Genomic DNA, 22,209 nt, shown 5'->3' on the forward strand with positions numbered 1-22,209 from the left:
GCATGCGTGCATGTGTGTGTGTGTGATTGTATGACTGTGTGTGTGTGTTGGCTTTCCGTTGAGAGGACACAGCCTCAGTCCATGCGTCATCCTAGTCTCCCGCTCCCACGGCCGCTGTGAAATTCCCACTCCTGTTGAGAGGATTACACTCACACTGTGCCCGTGTGTGTATGTATGTGTATGTTTATGTGTGCATGTACACATGTATACATAGTTCATGTTGTGAGGGAGGCAATACCGTCCTTCCCTGTACTTATTTTTAATTCAATTTGTTTATTAATCTTGTCTTGTTGCTCTGAGTCAGATTAATTAAAAGGCTGTTATAAATAAAACTGTCATGCAAACCAGTAAATCGTTAGAGAATGTTAGAGAATTAGGAAATGTCTCTAAGAGCCATGTTTGTGGTGAACTCACAGCTCTTTTCAACACAAGCAGTTCATGTCCTCTTCCCTTTCTCTTAGTAATTTCCTCAGGTTTTGCCTTATCAGCAGCATGTTAAATTTTGCATGCAATGAATGAATAAAAGGAGTTTAAAAAAAAAAGAAAAAGAAAAGACCTATGTGGCGGGGCCAGGGAGTAAACATGACCTGTAATAAAGAAGCAAACACCTTAATACCCTGCCTCTTTCCTTCCTCTACCACTGTCTCACTCTTATAAATTGTTGTAGTTGTAGTCATCCACAAATACGAGGTGGGGAAACCAAGCCCGTCACCAATCAGTCATTGCAGAGTGCTGGCTTAATGAGTGTAATCATGCTAAGAGGTCCCAGCTCCAAAAAGGCCTCGGGCCCCTTTTCCTCCAGACAGAAGCCAGCAATGGCTCCAACATGGCAGTCAGAGGTCAGGGGGACTGCCATGCACAGCTGGCAAAGATTAACAGCATAGCACAACCACAGGCAGGCACACACTCGCACCGACAATCACACACACAAACTCATGCACCATTGCACACATACTCTTGTCCATGCATGGTCACATCTGTGCACCAGGGTTTCCTTCATTTTCTACATTCATTTAGCTGCGGCTGGCCTTCCACAGCTGTAAACTAGCCACCACAGTTAGAAAAATGTGAATAGAATGAAAATGAATCAACTGGCCTTATTGCACAACCAAACAAAAACATTGCATTCGTACATACAGCATACTTGTCCATATGATATACGATGAAGTACTGTAAATATCCATTCTTAAACTCCAAATACTGGAGCTGATTCTAGAATGGGCTCAGAAGTGAATCAGGAGTCGGAGTCACCCTGAGGCCCTGCATCTACACAGAATTGCACAGAAACACTACTGCCCACGCACACACAAACACACACACGTGCATACATGCAGTCATTCACCTAGCTGGCCGAGCGTGTTTGTAGGTCAGAAGGCCTCACACCACAACAGGCCGTTGTGTAGAAACACCCAGGTCCAGAGAGAAAATGTGGAGGGAGCACCCAGGGACGGGACCGCTGCATGACATTGTGTTCTTCGCGTGTGTGTGTGTATTGTCTGTTCGTTGTCTGTATCTGTGGCACGTATGTGTTTCCCGTACGTGTGCGTTGTGTGCATGTCATTGTCCCCAGCAGAATGAGGCCTTTATTTGCTGTGAGGGTGGAATGCACACGAGCCGTGCACACGCACACACACGCTAGAGCACACACTTGCACCCACAGAGCATGTGACCAGCCTAATCAGACCCTGACCAGATTCTCCTCTACACGCGCACAAACTCACGCACACACACACACACACACACACACACACACACACACACACACACACACACAGAGCATGTGACACCTCGCCTAATCAGACCCCATCCCACCTCACACACATTTTATTTCCCGTTACAGAGAGTAAACACTCATCAAATCTGGCTCCTACACAAAGCGCTCACACGTGTGGAGCTCACACATAAACACCTGAGTGTGAGCAGCTGGTGTCTATGTGTGTGTGTGTTTTTGTGTGTATGTGTGCGTGGAAGAGGATATGGCCGGGGTGTGTGTGTGTGTATGTGTGTACCAGCCAATGCTGACGAAAGAGGCAGAAAATAAACATGGGGCTCATGGGGAGTATTGTAATCCCAACTTCCTGTCACAGTCAGCGCCTATTTACAGCCCAACAATAGGCAAGGCACAACCCATGTGGGCTTGTGTGCACGCACACATAAGTGTGTGTGTGTGTGTGTGTGTGTGTGTGTGTGTGTGTGTGTGTGTGTGTGTGTGTTGACTGATACTGAAATAGATTTGTGAGCCTTACTGATATTATAATGTAATACAAGAAGTTGGCATTGGAGAGTGCCTATTGTTCGTAAAGCAGAATACAAATCTGTCTATCTGAACCACTGATCTAAAATAAAAAACTGGATTACTGATGACGTTGAAAAAATGTCAAGCCGCCACGACGCCATACTGGCATGCCTAATTTGCAACACATGCTATAATTATTAAATCTATAATCTGTAGTTCTGTCAGCCTCACTTGAAGTTTTCCTCTTTAAATGAGTTAAATACAGTCTGTCAAATGTGAGGTTTATTTGAGAGAAAAAAATAGAAGTTGGATTTTTTTTTTTTTTTTTTTACTTACCTTTATTATTAACAGAGGCAGTGTAATTTGTCATCTTGATGATTAAACGCAAAGCAAAATCAGACTGTAAAGTGGAATATCTTATATCCTGAGAGTTAGGGACACATGTTAGTTAAAGTTAGGGAAACATGTTAGTTACCTTAACAGTACAATGTAGGCTATGCTGTACAATCTGCATTCCAAACTTTATCAGATAATGATTTAAATATTATTAGATAATAAACAGGATTTCTGTCAAACATTCTAAGATATCTTAATGCAACGGCTCAGCAGCCATTAGAGAAGAAGTTGATTGAAGCTGGCTCAGGTAGTTGACTGATGACTGAAACATTCAGTAAAATAATGTCATTACTGTATAACACATAGAATATCAAACATGTAGCTTATAATAAAGTCAAAGCTTTGTCCTAACCTTTGAATCACCTGGATTGTATTCCTATTCCCTTAAGTGAATGTGGTTTTACAACCATACGCTGCACATTTTGTCATTTCCATTTTATTAGGGGGAAAAATTGTCTATCTCTCTCTCTCTCTCTCTCTCTCTCTCTCTCTCTCTCTCTCTCTCTCTCTCTCTCTCCCTGCATATAGATATATATATATATATATATATACACACACACACGCACACACACACACACATCTACATATACGTGTGTGTGGGTGTGTATGTATGCATGTACTAGGGCTGAACGATTTATCGTTTTCTGATCAAAATTGCGATTTCAGACAGTGCGATCTTGAGATCGCAAAAGCTGCGTTTTTTTGCAGCGCTCCTGACTGACCCAGGATTTTTACACATACATTCCATCAGCGTACACACTCAGTAACAACAAGCTGGTGCCCCTAAATAACGGGTTTTGAAATGGCTTCAGCTGAACCAGAAGCGGAGTTAGGGGATTTAATCCCAAAAAATCAGGACGTCGGTCATATGGGAGTATTTCAGGTTTGAGACTGCAGACGTGCACCAGAAACAGATACTGTGCAAAGGCTGTCAAGCAAAAGTTGCAACATCCAGCGACAACACAACCAACTTAGACCGGCACTTGAAAAATGACTACAGGCATTTACATGTCGAGTGCATGACCAAAAAGTCTGGTGAAAAGTCAAGTTGAAGTGATGCTCAAGCCCACTGTAGCAAACACACTACAATTACAACGTCTTTTGCTAGTGTAACTCTGTATGAAAAGAGCAGCCGCAGACACCGGGAGATAACGACTACCATAACACGCTATGTTGCCAAAAACATGGTGTCTGTTAACACGGTCACCAGAGACGGATTTTAAAACCGCCTCTGCACGCTGGACAGAAGATATGATTCCCTCCCGCACCTACTTCAGCCAGCTTGCCATCCCACAGCTGTATGCGGAGTGTGAGGAAAAAGTTGTAACAGAGCTAAAAAATATGGAGTGTTATTACTTATTTAATATAATTTTTTTTTTAATTGTTTTGTAATTTATAATTTATATAATATAATTATAATTTTATAATTTATAATTTTTTCAACTATACACAATTAAAGATTTTTTGCACTACTTAATAAAATAAGACAGTCAAATATGGCTCTTTTAGTTCTGCAGTTGTAATAACTTCTCTTAGTCAAGGACTTCAAAGAATGTACATGCATGTTTCATGGCAATAAATACATGTTGGAAGCAGGATTTATTCATCCTTGTATTAGAGTAAATAGCATTTAGTGTTTTGATGGTATGATGTAATTTTCTGTCATGTTTTAAATTTGTTACTGTACATGGTGAATATTGCACTGAAGCTTGATTTGAAGAAATATCGCGAATAAAATCGAAATCACAATATATGCCAAAAAAAAATTTCAATTAGATCTTTTCCTAAAATCGTTCAGCCCTAGTATGTACACATGCACCATACCCAAAAATTCATCTTTTTCCAGCTTTGCCTCTTGGCCAGTTCTTTTACAATGGCAATGATAGATTAAAGAACAGAGCAAACCGTGCCATATGAGACCATTTTTCACACAAAAAATACCTGAGCTGTTTTTGGTACAGTAACATTTTGAATATGCAGAGATAATCAAAATGAAGTTCTTTAGTATTCACCTTCAGATTTCTTAAATGCTTGTAAAATTTCCATGCTCATTCTTTGTCAGTGAGTTCATGGGCCCCTGTGTCTCACTCCCTGGCTGGTCAAAATGTTTTGTTGGGCTTCATCAGGTTTGTGTAATCACAGGTTTAATCCTTGGCCCACAGTCACACACAGTAATAACTGACTTGATAGAAAACCTCCGCCTTGTTTCCTGGAAGGCTTTTTCTAAATCCACACTTGCATTGATTGTTCAATCTAAATCCTTGGTTACAAAGGGCTAAAGATGTATCTCTCGGATTATATCTTTTATGTGTGCAGTGTGTGTGTGTGTCACATGCACATATGTGCCACAGTATCTCAGACTTAGCAAAAATGTGATGGCAGACAGTACAGGGGAGGAATTTGTGTGAGAGTGCGCACGTGTGTGTGTGTGTGTGTGTGTGTGTGTGTGTGTGTGTGTAAGGCGAGTGCGGTGGGCAGCTAAACACAGGCACTCAAAGAATCTCTTTCTTCTCTTTTGAAGTGAGTTCAAATGCTCTTCAAAGACTGTCTGCCTGTATGACGGCACACATGAGGGGGGGGATGGAGGAAGAATGGGTGACCATGTGCACTAAACATCGCTTCAGTTGCTGCAGCTAGGATTACGCATAGTTGTTGCCTGCTTCCAACTACGCATTTCAGTATTCTGTGTATTAGCAGCATGTGTGTGTGCTGCCAAGTGCAAGCTACTTTTCACTGTCCTGCACTTCCTACTATCCCACTAACGTGAGCCATACGGATGTACTAGTGCAGCGATATTACTGGCATGTGCCTGTATTTGTAATGATAATAATGCGCATACAGACAAAAATTAGCTTTTATTGTATACAGCAGTGGTTCTGTGCCATTTAGGTCCTAGAGTATGTGGCTTCTCATTCCAACCAATCACTACAGCAGCTGTTTTCACTGATTAGCACAGCTTGAATCAAAGATGGGAACTAATCGGTGAAATGAGCTGCTGTAGTTTGTGGTTGGAATGAAAACCTGCATTCTCTCTGAGCATCGATGGCACATGGTTGAAAACTAGGGCTGGATATCATTAGGCCTGTGCTGATTCTAGTGCCATGTTCAATTCTTCTCATTGATCCGATTCTTTATTGATTCCCCTGTCAACTCATGTATAAACTGTCAGGGATTAAAAATTAAGCAAAAAAAAAAAAAAAAAAACATATAGCTTTAGTACAGTTAACATTGTTTTATATAAAGTGATATATATAAAGAGATATAAAGTGATATAAGTGTTATATATATATATATATATATATATATATATATATATATATATATATATAAATATATTAGAATTGCCTAAAGCACCCACCCACCTCTTTTTGGTACATTAAAGCCAATTGAAATAGATTCAAAACAGGTGTAACAATACATTATGTAATAACATCACATTTTGAAGTAACTTCCCAGCATGTAATACCTTTTTCCAGAATGTTTGTAAGAACGCCCACATTTTGTAATAAGATCACAAATTTTTTGATGAAAACCTTAACAAAATATAATAAGATTTCCCAGATTTTATAATACCTTGCTTCAGCTACTACAGTTAATATTTCAGTTATTACAGAGGCTAATGCAGGAGTTTTTTTTTTTTTTTTTTTATGAATGTCTAGTAATTCAGTGCATTATGTGACAGAACTGCTGTCTTTGTTTACATCAAGTGCCACACCTTATTATTTACTTAGATAAAATTGAGCTAGAGTGCACTAAACTGCACTGTACTCCCTTGAGGCTGATTTGTCACTTATTTAAGAGTAGCAAACGACAAATTGCAGACAGCCCTTCCAAGACACGCCCACACCAGTCCAAGACATGGCCCCGGGGAGAGGTTAAGGTGAGGGAAAAGTGAGGGGAGTGTGTATAATACATGACCAGCCCTCTCCTTCACTCCATAGAGAGACCCCTGGCCTTATTACTGCGGGAAAATGTATTATATTTTGCATGAAAAAGTGTAAATTATAAAATGCCGATTTTATTGCAAAATTAAGGAAATTTGCTACTCTTTGGGAAGTTATTACAAAATGCGTCAATACTACATAATGTATTGTTACAAGGTAGATGGCTCACGCTCGAAGAAGGGAACTCCTGAACAGCTTCACTTCATTTTTCAGATGTAATGTGTTTTGTTCAGTGCGGGATTCATATACAAACGTTTCAGCTAAAGGCCTTCATAAGTGTTCATGTTTAAAGAGGAGCTAAAATGAGCTAAAATGACAATGTCACAAAACAAATTACAGGTAGACATATTGGGTGTTGTTTTTTTTCTTATCCAGCTGTGTGTCAGTATTCATTTTGAACCCTCAGCTGGGTGTCGAGGTCCTTGACTTTGGTGTCTTCAGCTGATTTGATCACAGCACTGTTGTGGTTATAATTCTGCTTGACTGAAGATTTGTCTCATCTCCCTGCCCGCCTGCCTCTCTCCGTCCCCTCCCCTCCCCTCCTCTTCCCTCCTTCCCGGCCCTTGTGAGTGTCTCCCCTAGAGCAGAAATTACATGCTGCTTTGTGCCTGGCGTAAACAATGTTTTCAACAGTGCAGGCCTGTCCTGTCTCTGTCTCTCCCTCTCTCTCACCCTCTCCTCCCTCTCCCATCGCCTCAGGGGACGAGTGGAAAGAGGAGGGAGGGAGGGAAGGAGGGATAAAGAGGAGGAGGTGGAGTGACGAGAGAGAGAAATATCGGAGGGATAAAGGGAGAAGAGGGGGAGGCTTTGAGGAGAACAAATGAAAAATAGCAACAGTCTGTGCCCAGAGCACAAAAAGGCCCAACAAGTCTGCTTAATAAGCATAATAAGAGGGGGTGAAAGGTGCACCCCACCCTCCCCCCTCCATCTGGATAACTACCATTCAGCGTAATGATAGTCAGTGGGCTCTGACTCACTCTCAGCTTTACCTTCGGACCCAAGGCCCCCTCTCTGTGCCAGCACACATGTTGGCAGGCGGGACATAAGCAAAATACGAACTGGTTAAATCGTGTCTGTCCCTGAAAGACACACTTCTTGCTTTCTGTCTTTGTCTCCCTCCCTCACTCTCTCTGTGTGTCTCTGATTGTGTGAGGGTCGGTGGTCAGGTTACATAAAAGGGACTTGAAGCTGTGGAAGAAAGCGGAAAGATGTTACATAAAAAGCTGTAGCAGGACAAAGGTTAATATAAATGGAGCCTTATACTGTAGGCAGTAGTCATGGGAGAGAGAAAGAGAGAAAAAGAGAGAGAATGGCCATTACATAAACAGATAAAGATAGGGTGAATTATTGGTGGCTTTGCCTTGGTGTTATATAAAGAGATGGGTCCATCTAGCAGAATGAATGACAGAATGTGCTGCGATGTGTGTGCCCTTGCACATTTGTGTGTATCTGATAAAATCTGGCCTTAAAACCCCCTTCTTTAACCTCCTGTCTTTTTAGTCAGCCATGGATTAGAAAAGATAGAATACACATCTCAAATGTGTGGACATTGCACAAGCAAGCATTCAAAGTCATACACAAGTCACAAACACCTTTCACACATACACACACAAGTACCCTTATATTCCATGCAGGCTTAAAATAGCCGAAAGCTTGGTTGCAGTGCTCACGCTACGTAGGTTGACCTCTGATCTCTTTATTGTTTGTTTATCCCTCCATGCAACATTTATTCTACTGCAGTAGGACTCGGTCCATCCACCACCTCCCATCTCTCTGTTTCCTCTCTTTCACTGCCCCCTTTCTTGCTGTCTTCCGACTTCCCTCTCCTATTTCTGGGTATTCTTTGTGTTATTGTCATACAACAACCTGTAATATATTTCATTAGAACAGGGACTTCCATGAAAGACACATGCTTATTAAAGTGCATGTATGTGAACATGTGTCAGTCTCAGTAATTTATGGAAAAAAATATTTTCTTCTCTTCACTGCCACAAATATTTTAAACTATAGTCACTGTTTCCTGTAGACCAATTATATGCCATTTTCTAATTATGAAAACCAAAATGATGATGACGTATGATTATACGCTATTATTTACACCACCCTAATGTGTGTGTTCACTTGTCTTTGTACCTGCATGCATTTTGCTTTTGAGTAAAGAGTTGTGTTCTATAGATTTTTAAACTTACTTTTCTTTTCTTTTCTTTTTTTTTTTACTATGTCTGTTTTACGTTCCTTTGTAGGTACTACTACAACAAGAGGATTTTACATAAGACCAAAGGCAAGAGGTTCACCTACAAATTCAACTTCAATAAGCTGGTTTTGGTCAACTACCCCTTCATCGACATGGGCTCTGCTGGTAAGCCATGTGTGTGCCTCTCTGTGTATGTCACAGACATCGCCTAATCCTACAATAGGATAGCTAGATTACATAGGATTACACAGAAAGACACTATATATTATCTCTCATCATTCTCCCTCCCTTTTTTCTCATGCTTTTCTCCTCTCTTCCTCCCTCCCTTCCCTCTCTCTTCCCCCTTGCCTTGTCATTTCCAGCTAGTGGTGTACCTCAGAGCGCCCCTCCTGTCCCCACCGGCGCAGGTACCCACTTCCGCTTCCCTCCCTCGACGCCCTCTGAAGTGCTCTCCCCCAACGAGGACCTGCGCAGCCCTGGAGGCATGTTCAGCGCTGTGGCCCGGCGAATGGCGCGTGGCTCGGTCAGCGACTGCAGTGACGGCACTTCAGTCAACTCTGAGATTGAGGAAGGCAACGGGGGAGCGGGAGAGGAAAGAGGGGGAGAGAGGGGTGTCAGCGGAGGAGGAGGAGGGCCTGGTGGAGGAGGAGGAGGCTACCGAAGCATCATCCATCCCCGTCTGTCTCATGAATCTCTGTTTCGTATGTACGGAGGGCCAGGCAATCCCACTGGGCACCCAGCATCCCGTGGCCCCACGGGACACAGAGTCCACCCAGAGCCCCTGTCCCCCTTCCCCGTGTCCCCTCTCCCAGGGCCGGGAGGAGCTGGCCTCCTCGCTCCTCCTTTGTCCCCAGCTCTGTCCATGACCCCCTCATCTCACCTCCCCTATACCCCCTCCCCCACCCTGTCCCCCATGCTCGGCTCCCACTTCTCCTTCAACCCAGAGGACATGAAGCGCTACCTGCAGGCCCACACCCAGTCAGTGTACAACTACCACCTCAGTCCCAGAGCGTTCCTCCACTATCCCAACATCGTCATCCCGCAGCCTCACCGGCCTGCCGCAGACAAGGCCAGTCTGTCCGGAGAGAGAGGGGCAGCTGAGAGGGGGGAGAGAGCAGCTGCAGCGGGGGGAAGTGAGAGGGGAGGAGAGCGGCACCACCACCCGTCTCTGGCTCACTCCGCCCACCACCACCCCCATCCTCCACATTCTGCCCACCCCCACCCTCACAGCCATTCCCACCCTATCCACCACCCACTCCACCTGGGTGAGGAGCCTCCGCACATGTCTCCCTTCAAGTTCAAGTTGCAGCCCCCACCGCTGGGCCGGAAGCAGAGGGAAGGGCAGGGCCAGAGCAACCCCCGGCAGAGCTCTCTGTCCTCAGGTTCGGGATCAGGGTCCCTGTCCTCTACCTCTGGCCTGGGCTCCTCACTGTCCTTTGGCAGCGACCTGAGCTCAGCCAGTGGCTCAGGCCTGATCTCCAGCTCCTCCTCAACGCAGTCACTCAACAGCGCTGGACTGCCCAAGATCAAGGTGAGGCACACAGGCCCAAATATCTCCCATTTTGCCTAAGTGTGTTATAATCCCATGAAGTAAAGTTAACAGGCGTTATGAAGATGGAATAAATCACTGCAAAGACCTCTTTGGCATTTACTGCAGTTTTTTAAAGGCTGTGTTTAACCTTCAACAACACTGCATGTCTGTCTCTCTGTCTCTGTGGGATTGTCAGGAATGCTCACAACCAAATACAAATGTTTTTTTTTTCTACCTCTCCCTCCCCCTCTCTGTTCCCCTATGTTTGTCTGTCCAGGTGGAGCCCATCTCTGATATCGAGTCAGAGGAAGAGGTGGAGGTAACTGACATCAGCGATGAGGATCCTGATGAGCGAGATGAGGAGTTTGACCTCTTCTCCCCCCGCCACTCGAGAGCGCCTGTCCATCACCACCACCTCGCTAACGGCAAGGCCACGCCGCCACATCACCCACATCCTGATGAGGACCTGGATGAGGACGTCTTCAAAGCCCCGGCTCCACCCCCGCCCGGCCTGATGCCCTTTTTCACCACCCAGCACACACACTCCAATGCGCACCGCGGTCCACCCACCCTCAAGAGCGAGCCCTGCGAGCCAGGGGACGGCAACACCCCCCCACCTCAGACAGGCTTGGCAGGAGCTCCACAGACAAAGTGCATCCCCCTCAAGCTGCGCTTCAAGAGGCGCTGGAGCGAAGACCAGCGCATGGAGGCCTCACAGGAGGAGTCAGATGACAAGAAAGTACGAGGAGAGGAGGAGAGAGAACGAGAGAGGCAGAGGAACGGAAGGATGGAAATTGAGGAGAACGGGACAGGCAGTGGAGAGGGGGACAGTCCACCACCGTCAGGGTACGAGGGCTCTTTAGCCACACCTTTGGCCTCGCACCAGAGGGTGAGCGCTGAGCTGCATCGTGCCACTGCACAGCTTTCTCTGGAGAACAAGGACTGCTGATGAGACACACAGCCCAAACACTAATTCTCCAGTAGGTCATCCAAGAGGTCGTACAGGAAAATATAAATGGATCCTCTGCAATCCCTCTCTCACACTGACAAACTTGGCGAAATTCCTGAAACCTCCAGTTAACTGGGAGCACAGCCCAACATGCGTACGAACCAACACCTCAAGCACAGCCCAATTCTGGTTCTGCCAGACCTCCCCCTCCCTCCCTCATATCCTCCATCTGGATCAGGGCTCCTCTGAGACACATTCTGCGGGAGGAAGGGGTCACTTGGGACCCAGACATCCAAGGCTTAGTGACTGAAATGAGGTTGGAATCAAAGGAAGGAATGCCCACTCTTGGAACTTGGCTCCAAGTTCATCTCCCACCCGGCCAGTACAACTCCAGATGCGAGTCCTGCCCCAGTAGCACGTCTCCTGCCTTCAGGCCCCCACCTGTAGGGTCACCAGTCAGTTATCACTGTCCTCAGGGGACTCGCCACTCCCTTACAGCCCAGCAGCAAACCCAGGATGATGGGGTGCACACTCTCCTGTATCCTAGTTTTTCTGTAGAAATGACAGGGCTTCGAAAAGTGCCTGTACCTAAACCCCACAGCCCTGGAGTGACATGGAGGAGAGCAAAGACGAAGTGGGAGTGAGGAGGAGGAGGGGAGTGGGTTGAACTGCTATGATAAAACCCTTCTTTCACTCACAAAGTCCTTGGAAAGTTGGGCGGATAATGGAAAAAATGGTGATAAAAGGAAAGTGTGTCACAAAGACTGAAGGGGTGGGGCTGTTGGGTGATGTCTGACTGATGGAACTTCTCGTAAAACTGGCCTACTCCACTCAGGGAAGCCTATCGCTGTATGTTTATTGGACACACACACACACACACACACACAGACATGTGCACAAAAAAAGCCAGCCAATGGTGAAAGGAGCTTGGAGACTCTCATTTGAAGCTTTGCTCATGGACACTAACCATTGCTCACTGCTACTCAAAGACAGCAAACACATACATTCGCATACACACATTTTTTTCACTCTGGCACACTGTTCTCTCAGAGCTTTTTTTTTTTTTGACTTTTGTGTACCCTTCTTTCTGTCGCTTTCTCCTGTCCTCCTCCTTCTTTCTTATGGACCACCTGCGGAAAGATCACAACCCTACCAAAATGATTTCACCTCCAGGAAGAAGCAAGAAATTAACTAAGGAGGAGAGGAAAAGGGAAGAGATGGAGAAGAGTTCAGAAGTTGTTCAGGTGTCTGTAGATAGAGAGCTGCTGAGAGGCAAAAGGCAGGGGGGTCCAGTTACTGTTAGCCTGTTGATCTAGCTTTCCAACCTAACATAGCTTGCATACTGACCGCTGGTTCCCTCAAAGTCCCAGCAGTGTAGAGGCCTAGTTCACCAGCTTGAGCTCCTTTAACAATCGTAGTCTTGATAGTGTTAACTAAACCAGCAAATGTTCATACACACAAAACACACACCAAAAAAATAAATAAATAAAAACAAAAACAAAAAAAACAACAACAACACACATGCACGGCACTGCCTTTAGCTCCTTAACTTGCTCCCTCCCTCTCTGGACCTTCAGCTCTCCCTGTAGTGGCGGCGTCACCATCAGAGAGTGGAGCAGAGCATTGTGGGATTTGAGACTGCCGGCCTGTAGTTATACTGCAAGAGTCTGAGAGCCAGTGAGAGCAGGGACACCTTAGACCTCACATACACTGCCTCTCTTTGCCTTGTTTTTATAGCATGTACAAAAGTGCAAACTGAGCTCTAATACACACACATACAGACTATATCTTTATATATTCTATATGAAATTATGAAAAAAGTGAGATTTTAATGAACCATAGCATTTTAATGATATGATTGATTCAGGATTTTTTGTAAGTGGATTATTTTGAGCGGTAAGAAGCGATATATAAATTTGCGACTTTGCTTCTTGTCTCTCTCTGTGAAATGGGGGATGGAGGGTGGGGGGCAAAGGGGTTATGAAGAGGGGGTTGGGGGTCTTGGCTTTGTCGTACTTTTGTTTCACAGGTAAAGAAGCCAGAAAAACAATAGCTCAGAACAATCTAACAGAGAAATAATACCAGCAAGAAAAGGACTGCAGACGGATAATAACCCACATCGTTTTCTATGCTGTTCACTTCATTTGCAGTAGCTTGCCCCTTTTAGCTCACAGCACTCTGGTCTCTCCTGTCTGTACAGTCTAGCACAGTGGGGTATTCCCTGGCTCCTGGCCGGAGTTTGCCTGGCCTCAGGCCACCTCTCCAGGCCCTGTGGTGTGGATGAGCTCGGAGTTTAGCCCAGGACAGCTCATGGGTTTTTAGATTTTAGAGGGCGAAATCCTGTGCTTTCTCTTTTGGCCAGTAAGTTTAATGCTCCACTGTTTGCTGCAGCTCTGGACTGGACTCCCAGCCAGCTAGGGGGGAGGTGGATAAGGGGTTAATCATTACTGTAAGATAGCCTGGAAAAGCTGCAAGTATGGCATGTGAGGCCTGACCTGAAATACCCTCTAATCAAGCTATGCACACACACACACACACACACACACACACACACACACACACACACACAGACGCATGCACATATCTATATCTATCTATAGATAGATAGATATAGATATGTATATATACATAAAAAGAACAAGAATCCTCAACACACAATACACCTGCCCCTCTCTGCCATCTCTGCAGTCAGGTGAAACAGGCTTCTGATTGGCTGGTTCTGTCGTGCGGACCAGCCGTCTGCCCTGAGCCCTTCACTTGCAGGCCAGTGATGAGACAGATCTATAGCAGGGAACTGTGGGATAGATGGCCTCCAGGCTGTCTGTGTAGTTGAGCTGATCGAATTTCCTCATCAGACCCCTGTGGTCTGGATTGGAGCATGTCACAACACGCACATGCACACACACACACACACACACACACACACACACATACACACTCACTCACACTCCCTTCGCCCTCTAACAAGTCCTGTGTCTGTATTTGAACTGACAGCTGCCTTACTACTACTTTTCATATCTAAGCAAAAGATTAGGCATCAGTCTGCCTGCTCTGCATTCTCTCTCTCTCTCTCTCTCTCTCTCTCTCTCTCTCTCTGTCTCTCTCTCTCTTTCTCTCTCTCTCTTTCTCTCTCTCTCTTGTTTGCTGTTTCATTTTTTTCCTCACCCTGTTGTCTAACGTCCTGCTAACTGTGGCGTGATCTGACTCAATCATGATAGCACAGGGTGAGAATGGCGAGAGTCTGTCATGTATCGCAGACTCGCTCTCATCCAGTTTCAGGCCTCTACAGTCAAAGCATGGTAAACAAATAGCACAACGATTACATTTTCTCTATCAGACTTATTAAGAATAAAGTTTTTGTCATTTTATTTCACTGATGTCAATATTGCTGTTGATTATTATTGTTATTGTTGTTGTTATTGTTCTCATTGGATTATTTACCTCTCCCCTGGCATTATTATTCCATGGCTCTGTTAGCTATTGCTTTTACATTGTGATTTCACTTTGGATGATGTGGGGACCCCCTCCCCCCAGGCTTTTTTTTTTTTTCTTGGACCCCCACCAGATCCCTTCTCCCAGTCTTTCTAGTAGTCTTTACAAATGTAATATAACTAAAATGTGTAATATTAATTCTGAGAGCAGTTGATATGCTGACAGAAAAATAACATTGGGGACTGAGAGGGAAGGGCAGGGGCGGAGGATTTTATTTAGGGGCAGAGGGGAATGATTTTATCTTTTTGTCATGTATTGTAATTTTTATTTTATAATGTTACTTTTCTCTCTCTCTCACTCTCTTTCTCTCTTTTGCTCTTGTATATTTTTTTCATTTTTGGAGATTGTATCATTTTAAAAGGAAAAAAAAGATGTGTATTGTTTTACTGTGTAAAGGTCTATATTTCTCCCTCTTTCTCGCTCTCTCTCCTTTCTCCCCATCTCCCCAAGCAGTTACATAACACTCAGATGGAGAGATGAGAGTTAATACCATGATGTAACATTGAATTTCTCCACTTTAATTCTTTCGTGTTTATATATTTTTTTCAAACTTGTAATTAAGCTGTAATCAGGGTTAATTAAAACTGGTTAAAACCCAATATATGCGTCACATTGTTTGTTTATGTCTGCCCGCTGTTTGATGATATCCATGTTTATTAATGACGCATAGTCAGACAGTGGATTTTTATTACCTGACTATTGGTAAACAAAGAGATTAACCTCCGATCCTTTCTCTCTCACACTACCAGCTAATGGTCACATGAGGCCATTTCTTACCGGGTGTGGTTCCTTCAAGATTGCATTACCAATTAAGACAAAATTACCCTTGGATGTTTGGTGCCCTAGAAAATACTGTGCCTCATTTTAGCTCTTTAAAATGATACTCCTCTTTTCTCTTTGGCTTATAAATATCAGCCACAGCGCTGATAAACGATAAGGCATCCATTTGAGACCAGTAAATCAGTTGATTTTATTACTGCCTTTTTACATTACCTCAGAACTGGAAGAGGCTTTGGTGACATAATCATATCACTGGCACAAGAAAAACAAATAACGAGTTTGGGTCAGACCTGCGGTGTGGACAGTGGTCAAACTTCAAACCAGACAGAGGCATTGGGCACATACTTAGAACAAGAGTCCGCCTTGTTTCCTGCCCTCATGATCAGTGATGGGTGAAAAGATGGAAGAGCGAAGCCACACACACACACACACACACACACACTCAGCAGCAGTGATGCACAGGCCTTTGAGGTTGTATGCAGTGCATGATGAGGAAAAGCACTTTGTCTGTGGTGTTGCTGCCCACTCGTGCACATAATGCTCATATAAGACTCACCCATTTACCTTTTAGTGTGACGTCAGAGGCTGCCTTTGGGGTTTTGAGCCCCTTGTTTTGAATCTGTGTGTGTGTGTGTGTGTCTCATGTAACCTACTTCTAACTGTTCTAACCTTGGTGAGGGTCAGTGCCGGCACAGCTGTGTGTGTGTATGTGTGTGTGTGTGCCCCTAGCTGTTGACACACAGCCCTCCAGGTGCTCCATTCACTGCAGAGAAGACAGAGGAACCACAGGAACCGCTGTGCTCTCTCACCTGCACCACATCCCTCTTCCCTCGCTTCCTCCGAGCGCTTGCTTTCGCAGAAATCTGCGCACAGACGGCTCTACGCGCCACACTTAACCACAAACTATGCATTATGCACAGTGCACAGCAAAAAGTCATTGTAGTTGCACAAGCACAGAGGAGTACTCTGTGAGAGTTAATGCACAGTGACATACGGCGGCACGTCGCCACTTCCTCCGCCATACAGAGAAAAACTTCGGGACCCGCCGCAGACAAGAGTGAGGCGTTTTGACAGTGACGGCAGCTTGGCACACCAAAGAGGCGCAAGCACTGACGCGAGTGCGCGCATATTTATGTGGTTTGTCGGAAATTCTCCTGTATCTCTGTTTCCTCTTTCTGCTTCTTTCTGGACAGTTTTGCTTTTCAACTGAATTAACCTCCTAAACACTGAAAGTTGACAGTCTCAGTTCTCAGAAGTGAGATGTCGCTGGCTGAAGAGACACTAGACTTATTCCACCATTCACAATTTGTATGTTTATTTCATACACTATGAAAGCATACACTCTTTACTTTGTTGTATGTAGGCTAGTCATTTTATATTGGAGGTCTCCCCCTGCTGTTACAATACCATACAGCACATTAATGAAACCAAAAGTTGCACATTTTCTAAGTGGTTGTCCCGGATGTCATTTTATTATATTGGCCCTTATGTGAGTGATGTTATCTGGAAATACCATTTCCTCTTTGTTTGTATTTGTTATGTTGTTTGTTTTTGTTCACAAAATGGTTTTAAACCCCTTTATCTCTGAATTTCATATAAACATCCCCTAAAATGGCTTCAAAATTGGGAAAAACAAACAAACAAACAAACAAAAACAAAATAAAACATTTTTTTTCCATGTTGTATGATAATGTCACATATTCTATGCTGGTTGCAGCTGCATCACACTTCTATAGAGTGAAATATTCAAACCCAAGATAGAATTGTTTTATCTACGCTCAATCACATCAAACAGGAAATATCTAGATGACACATTTACCTGTCATTCAGCAGGTCATATTTGGTATCTAGAATTCAAAATAATGTCCTGCGGGTTTGAACAAAGTTTTGCTACACAGCAATGACAAACCCACTGATGGAATTGAAGACGTTTAAGCCAATCACAGCTTAATGGCTGTACAATAAGCTGTTGTTTTCACCAACCTGCTCTTGTTTCAACCCACAAGCACAAAGGAAACAGTAAACAAATCTTAATCCTAAAACAGTGTGTTAACCCAAATTGTGGCCGAAGCCATGCTTGTTTCTGCGTCTCATCTCTCATAAACACTGGAATGTGTGTGTCTGTGGGCTCCTCATGTGAACGGAGGCCTGTTGGCTCCTCCGTGACATGACACGGACCCTCAGGAACAGCTGAGTGGTGTACGGTTACTGCGACAAAGAATGCAGGGAGCACACAGGGCCTACTGTTCTTCACCCTGAGGCTCGTATGGACGATGGGCCCCTAAACAGCCGCTGTCAGGCTTCAGTGATGCTGCTACTCGCTCTCTGTGTCCGTCTGGTTTTCTCTCATCCACGGCACACAGCTGCACCAAATCACTGCTACAGACTCACATCAACACAGCAGCCCAGGCTGCAGCGTGAGCTCATCAAGGAAGGTATTTGCATTGATAACGATTCGACAATCTTAATGACTTTGGTGGTGATATTCACAAAAACACACCGGCATTCACTCACTCACACTCACAGGTTTCACCTCTAGGTTTAACACCTTTGTGCTGACTTGAACACTCATCTCCCCTAAACACTTAACCTTGCACTGTGTGTGTGTGTGTGTGTGTGTGTGTGCATGGGTGTGTAGGTGTATGTGTATTTGCATGCATGAATGTGCAGACAAACTTGTGTACCCTCGTGTCTGCATGCAACTTGGAGAGCAAGAGTGACTGTGTGTTTGTGTGTGGGGACATGGGTGCATAATGTGTATGAAGACTAACTCCCACTGTAAAGGTAGCCTAACATAATGCTTAGAGGAGAAGGCTTGGCCTCTGCTGACACTCAATATACAATGAGCCCTTCTATGTGAATGCTTTCTTTCCATACAAGTCCAAGGTAAAGAGGCTAGTTGGTTGTGAATAAGTAACAGCGCAAATCTGCTGAAAGACTCTTTGCTCTTTATACAAGAACACGTTCATAGAATTAGAGTTGACCCTTGGTACCACAGAATATTGAAAAGAAGACAGAAAACCTAAAAGTCTCACACTCCAACTGGAAAGAGTAAATAACTCGGGTTGCAGGGTTGGCCAAAAAGATGGAAATTCATTATTACACCAATTCAAAGTGAAACTACAAAACCTGAGTGTCAGCCCTCTCGTTAAACCTGAGCAGCATCATTTGATTTCAAAAACATGAGGAAAAGGGCAATGAGCAACTTAACAAGAATGAGCCAAAAAAATAGCAAGAAATAAGTAAAAGGTTACAAGAAAATGACCCACAAAGTAGCAAAGATAAAATAAAATAGAATAAAATAAAATAAAATAAAATAACCTGAAATAAACTGACCAATAATAATCAAGTTAAGATTACAAAAAGGAAAAAAAAAGGTTTTCTCATAATATAATTTTAAATATGAACATTTTCCCTAGTTTTTTTTTTTTCGTAAATGTTACAATAATTTTGAATTCTCTCTCTCACTCTTGCTCTCTCTCTCTCTCTCTCTTGCTTTTGTCAATTTTCAGATTTTGGGGTTGTTTCTTGCTAAGTTACCCATTGCCATTTTTTTTTTTTTTTTTTGAAAGAAATCAAGCCAATTTGCTCGGGTTTCAAAGGGTTTTAAAAAAGTCCTTAAATAAAAGGATGAGCCATGAGCAGCGAAACGAGCCACCTTGTCTTTGATAAATGTTTGACACCCGAGGCTCAGTGGGATGACTCCATTCCCATGGTAACAAGACTCCCTTGCTCCTGGCGTTGTAAAAGAGTGGCTTTTCAGATGAGACAGGCTGCATGACTTCATGGAAGTTTCCCCAAACTGAGGCTGGGCTGAACTCTTAGAGCCACCTTTGTTGCCATGAGCTGATCCAAGCATGCCCTCTCTTCTTTTAAAAAGCAAAGGCCTGCCTCGGTGCGCCTTCCTTACGCCCGTGTTCCTCCGCATGCAGGCAGAGCTTCCACACAGGATGGTGCAGGGTCTGACTGGGTGTCGGTGAGAGTTTAGGGTCAGGGGTCAGAGGTCAGAGGTTATGCTACTGTGAGTGTCTGCTGTAAAGCGACCCTAAGCTGACACAGTGGAGTACGTTTACTAACAAGGGTGGGGTGTGGACTGGGGAAAGAAAGTGAAGGCTATGCTGAGTGTTAATTTTTTTTTTTTTTATTGCAAAGTGTTTGTTGTGTGTGTGTGTGTGTGTGTGTGTGTGTGTGTGTGCGATCACAGGGAAAAAGGTTCAACAAGCACCACCAGTTTCCATGCAGTGTTCTCTGATTGTAGTCATACAGTTGTTCAGTGCATAATATTTGTGTAGTTACATCATGTAGATTTTTCACTGAAGACCAAATCCCGTTTGTCTGTGGTGCCATGGCTGTTTTCATTTGTTTGATCAGTATGACATTGATAATTAATGTTCAAAAACATTCAAAGACATTCAAAGACAAATACCAACCCTGAATGCTCTCAGTTGTTTTAGAATGATGTGTCTTTGTCATGAACAGTTTATGCCCCCCCACTCTCTGTCCTGATAATATCTTCCTCCGCTGCTTCCATCGACTTCCCTTCTTCAGCTGGTGTCTGTACCTGAGGCCAGTGTGGCAGCAGAGCCCAGCGGGGGGGCGGGTCTCTGGTGTGAGATTGACAGCCCGGTGACTCGCGCACTGTGAGGAGGGTGAGGGGTGAAGGTCAGAGGTGAGGATCCCATGGAGAGCAGGGGAAGGAGAGAAGGAGACTTGCTAACAAGGGAACGGGAGGGGGACTGGTATATAATATATTATATATCCCTTCTGCTGTAATTTAATGTTATCTAATGAGAAAAGATAACATGAAACTTAATATCTATCTATCTATCTATCTAGATATCGATATCTATCTATCGAGATCTATCTATATCAATCGATATAGATAGATAGATAGATAGATAGATATGGGATGTATGGGAAACCCCCCTACTATGGACCCATATGTACTGCCAGAACTGTGCCAATGTAATACTTTATTACTGTGGATTGTATATATACAAATAACAAACCAAACGATATACAAATAACTAAACATTATGTGCCATAATGTAGCATACTTTTCTCAGCCTTAAGTTATATGTAAGTATTGTGTCTAACTTCTTAACTTTTTAAATTTTCAACTTAAAATTTTCAAGACAAATTCCTGCGTACAGATAAAGTGATTCTGATTCTGATTTGTTTAATTTGACTACATATGTGACTAGCGCTTGTAATTGCATATAATAAAAGTCCTTGCTGGCCCTCACACACACACAAACACACTAAACAGTAAAGATTAAAATATTGAAAACTGACAAAAGGCATGCTGACACAAAAATCATTTTTAAAGGTATCCACTGACTTGGGACGCTTTGTGTCCGGCAGCATGTCAACTTTCAGAAATCTAACTTTTATTGGCAGTGCTGAACAATCACCGCTAGATGTCTCCCTACTTCAACATTTGAGTTGAAGTAAACCTTTGCGCTCTGTCTTTCTCTCATCCTTGCACACACACACACACACACACACACACACACACACACACACACACACACACACACACACACACACACACACCACACACACACCACACACACACACACAATGAGAGAGAGAGAGAGAGAGAGAGAGAGAGAGAGAGAGAGAGAGAGATTGAGAGAGAGTCGTTTTAAACACAGTGCCTCTTTTCAACCAATCAGCACTTTTGTGTCTTTGGGTATTAACATTTCCTCCCCTCTCATCATCACATGCCTCCGAGAGAAATAAACATGCATGCCATCAATCAGACGAGGCCGACAGGGGGCGCTGCTGCAGGGTCCTGCACACGGTTGTCAGTCTCAGCATGAGCCTGGCTGTCTACTACAAACAGAGCAGGGGATTATGTAATATTTACTATTATGGCACTACCCTTGGCAGGCCAGTGCGTGCAGCTCTTCCTCTGTGTCAGGGTCAAAGGGCACGGGACAAGGCCCACACGGGACACTTATCAGATGCAGGGTGCACTTGTCATGCTCGTGCCATCTCACGCACCCGGGCACCCAGTCACAAACACCCACATCCGTGCATGCCGTAGTAGTCTCCCTGTTACCCTGCCACACGCGGTGCATGGCACACCGCTTGTCTCCTACTACTTGCAGTACAAACACGGGGTTAGCCGAGTTTACGCCAGACCACGCCCCCTTGGTCCAGCTGGTGGCAACACTCGTGATGACATCATCGCCGTGTGCGGCCATTGGCTGGAGGACACCTCGCACCTGCCCAATCGCCTGTCGATGAAGTGACGTCAGCCGAGTCCGGCCCGATCAGTTTCTATTGAATGGGCGGGGCGGAGTAATTACCCACGTCAGAGCAAGCGGAATACGGCGCCGTGATTGGTCGAGAGCCACGAAGTGAGGGTCTGTTGCTGAGAGGAAAGAAAGGGGGAGAGAGAGAGCGGTTTGCAAGGGGGATCGACTATCTGGGCTGCACCAAACATGAGCTTAGTACTTGGGGGAGGAAAAAAAAAAACTTTTTCAAGCATGCAGTTTGTTTGCTGTCCTGTGCACTCTGTGTCTCATCATGCTTTTACTCATGGTGGCCTCCCAAAGTTTAAAAAAAAAAAAAAAAAAAAAAAAAAAAAAAGGTGATCATTTTGTAATCTCCAGGCTGTTAGAGAACAAAAGAGCAAAATAATATAATTGTGGGGGGGTTCAGTGTTCAGTCCTGTCG

At 44.2% G+C, this 22,209-nt stretch overlaps 1 protein-coding gene across 2 annotated transcripts in view; it reads left to right on the top strand.

Moving 5' to 3' along the window:
- The window catches only part of erfl3 (Ets2 repressor factor like 3), a 54,576-nt gene extending 39,235 nt beyond the window's left edge, over positions 1 to 15,341 (top strand). For both annotated transcript variants that reach the window (XM_030073001.1, XM_030073002.1), the window contains exons 3-5: positions 8,820 to 8,935; positions 9,133 to 10,301; positions 10,579 to 15,341. In XM_030073001.1, coding sequence (XP_029928861.1) covers positions 8,820 to 8,935; positions 9,133 to 10,301; positions 10,579 to 11,250 — 1,957 coding nt within the window. In that variant the 3' untranslated portion in view covers positions 11,251 to 15,341. The remainder of the gene's footprint in view (positions 1 to 8,819; positions 8,936 to 9,132; positions 10,302 to 10,578) is intronic.
- The last annotated feature ends 6,868 nt before the right edge of the window (positions 15,342 to 22,209 follow it).

The sequence above is a fragment of the Myripristis murdjan genome, chromosome 16, assembly GCF_902150065.1.
Source record: "Myripristis murdjan chromosome 16, fMyrMur1.1, whole genome shotgun sequence".
In the NCBI taxonomy this organism is placed as follows: domain Eukaryota; kingdom Metazoa; phylum Chordata; class Actinopteri; order Holocentriformes; family Holocentridae; genus Myripristis; species Myripristis murdjan.